The sequence below is a fragment of the Toxotes jaculatrix genome, chromosome 10 (assembly GCF_017976425.1).
Source record: "Toxotes jaculatrix isolate fToxJac2 chromosome 10, fToxJac2.pri, whole genome shotgun sequence".
Taxonomy (NCBI): Eukaryota; Metazoa; Chordata; class Actinopteri; family Toxotidae; genus Toxotes; species Toxotes jaculatrix.
In genome coordinates this window covers 23,027,646-23,030,077 of record NC_054403.1, presented here as the reverse complement: position 1 = coordinate 23,030,077, position 2,432 = coordinate 23,027,646, and the positions used below count along the sequence as shown (strand labels likewise).

Below are 2,432 nucleotides of genomic sequence, written 5' to 3'. Positions count from 1 at the left end.
ATGTCTTACGCGCCGTGTCCCAAAAAAACAGGGCTGCCGAGAGAGGTCGTGAAGTGGCTGCAGAGCCTCGACCTGTCGTTTTACCCGAAGAATGTTTGCAGGTAAAGATGTGGTCCTATGAATAACACAGACTTCTGTCGACTAACATACAGCACGCACATACAAAATAATTTGTACCTCAGTGTCTACACTTTAAAACAGCATATTGTTCAAAGAGCTGTCTGTTCTCCCTACTTTTTATTTGCAGAGATTTTTCCAGCGGTTACCTTTTGGCAGAGATATTTTCTCGTTATTACCCTCAAGACTTCCAGGAGCATTTGTATGACAAAGGAACATCACTTTCTGCCAAGCAGAAGAACTGGAGCCGGATAGAGAAAGTAAGAGGAGACAAACATAAACAAACAAAAAAAAAAAAAGTCCGATGATGATGTTTTGTTTACCTACATTAACTTGAGGGATCTGAAACAGAAAGTTCTTATTTTGATTCAGATAATTACGGAAACTGTTTACTGTCCCCAGTCTTTACAGAAGCTGAATCTGCAGTTGATGAAGGAGGTTGTTGACGGAACCATTCACTGTAAACCAGGAGCAGCTGCGCTGCTGGTGCAGGAGGTTTATACCTTTTTAACTAACAGGAGGTAAGAGATGATTGGGAGCTCGGCTCGGATTGAAAAATTTATCAGGTACTCACTGTCTTTATGATCTAAGTGTGACCTTCATGCAACTGTCAAAGGTGCACTTGAACCCAAGTATATGCACAATGTGAAAATGATAGACACAAATTCATAGCAGATGCAGATATAACAACATATTCCTCTGCATAATTCTAATCTTTATGAGTCTCCTTTCTCAGTGTCAGGGATGTTGAGAGCCCAGGGTCAGACTTCACCGACCAAGAGTACCAGGCGCTCCTGCCCGCAGTGGCCCGCTCCACGGCCTCTAAAGCCATCAAGAACAACCTGAGGATAACAGAGATTATGGCTAAACCCGACATCAGCACAAACCAGAGAAAGGCAGAAATCATCCTCCACAGGCACCTGGAGCACAAAGCTGCAGAGAGGACTCTCAACCCTGGTGAGTCAAACAGGGGTGATAAAGGGAGACATTTGGGGTAGAAAGGACAAATATAAGCTGCTATTACAGCTTTTTGTCCCGTGATCTAAGTTACAGTATGTCAGCTCAGCTTACACTAACGTCCAGTGCTTCGTTATGACAATGACACAATAGTTATAAACACAAGTCACATGGACTGACAGGGCCTGACATATTATTGTCATTCTAAATTGAGAACATTGGGTTAGGTATAAGATCTGCATGATCTACAGCATGGCAAGGACATCTCATAGTTCTGAAGCCATATTTCTCTGAATGTGACAGAATTTGTCCAATTCTGACAATTCTCTCTCTGGTTGGGTGACAGCAGGACGTTTTAAAGTGAAGCCCAAACTGGGTCAACTGGCAGCCAAAAATCTTTTGCCATCCAATCAGGTTGATGAGAGCTTTGACAGCCCTTCATCTGGAGGCACCACATCAAGTAAGTGTCAAGTCAGAGAATATTGATTCTGATGATGGGGATGCACAAATGCATCATTTGGGTGCAGCAGATTCTAAAGCTTTTGGCAAATGGTGACAGTTAAAATGCTGAAAATGCAGAAAGCTCATTTAGTTAACTGTTGTTTTACTCTCTCAACTATTCTGCCCGTGTTTCAGTGGTGGAAGAGCTGAGGCTCAGTTGCTTGCTTTGAAAGTCTAGATTTAAAAAAAAAAAAAAAAATCATGCATCTTGCATGTTGCCAGCACATCACCTGCTTCTCAAAAGCATTTTAAGAAAGTCTGTAACGCTGAATATGGTGGATACACATGCTAAAATCTGCTCAACAACAGCTGCGTCCAGAAAATCTCCCTTTAACAAAGAATATCTGTGTAATGGCTCAGTGCTCGTTTTTACATTTTCTCTGAGAGGAGAACACATAAAAAGTAATATTTAATTCCTAAGTCCACTGGTGCCACAAAACCTTTTGGACAGAACATATTAAATTTATTGATGTAAATGTAATTGCAACTACACTTAACCACTCTGTTTTCCAATTTCTGCTGTTCTAGAGTTGTGCTCCTCTTCGACATGGAGTGGAGCTGCTGTTTCCTTTAAGGAGATAAAGGTGCGTCAGCCTGTCAGACACTCCCTGGTTAACTATTAACTAAAGTGGACGGATATCTATGCTTTAATATTCTGTTGTGTGTGTGTCACTTGATGTATTGATATGGTTTCCACAATAATTCAAAGCAAAGCCTATTTTTAACTATTATGTAACACAAGTATTCACTGGAGTATAATTTGTTTTGAGAGGCAGATTACGTCACTGTTTGTTACAGTTTATGTAATGTTACAGTGTCTCTGCCATCATGTTTGAACTATTGTCTGCTTTCACCAG

General features: G+C 41.0%; 1 protein-coding gene across 1 annotated transcript; it reads left to right on the top strand.

The window, feature by feature from the left end:
* Positions 1-2,191, top strand: spata4 (spermatogenesis associated 4). The gene is given in 6 exon segments (XM_041048521.1): positions 1-101; positions 248-377; positions 520-638; positions 854-1,074; positions 2,104-2,151; positions 2,154-2,191. Coding segments are annotated over 6 exon segments (657 nt in total).
* The last annotated feature ends 241 nt before the right edge of the window (positions 2,192-2,432 follow it).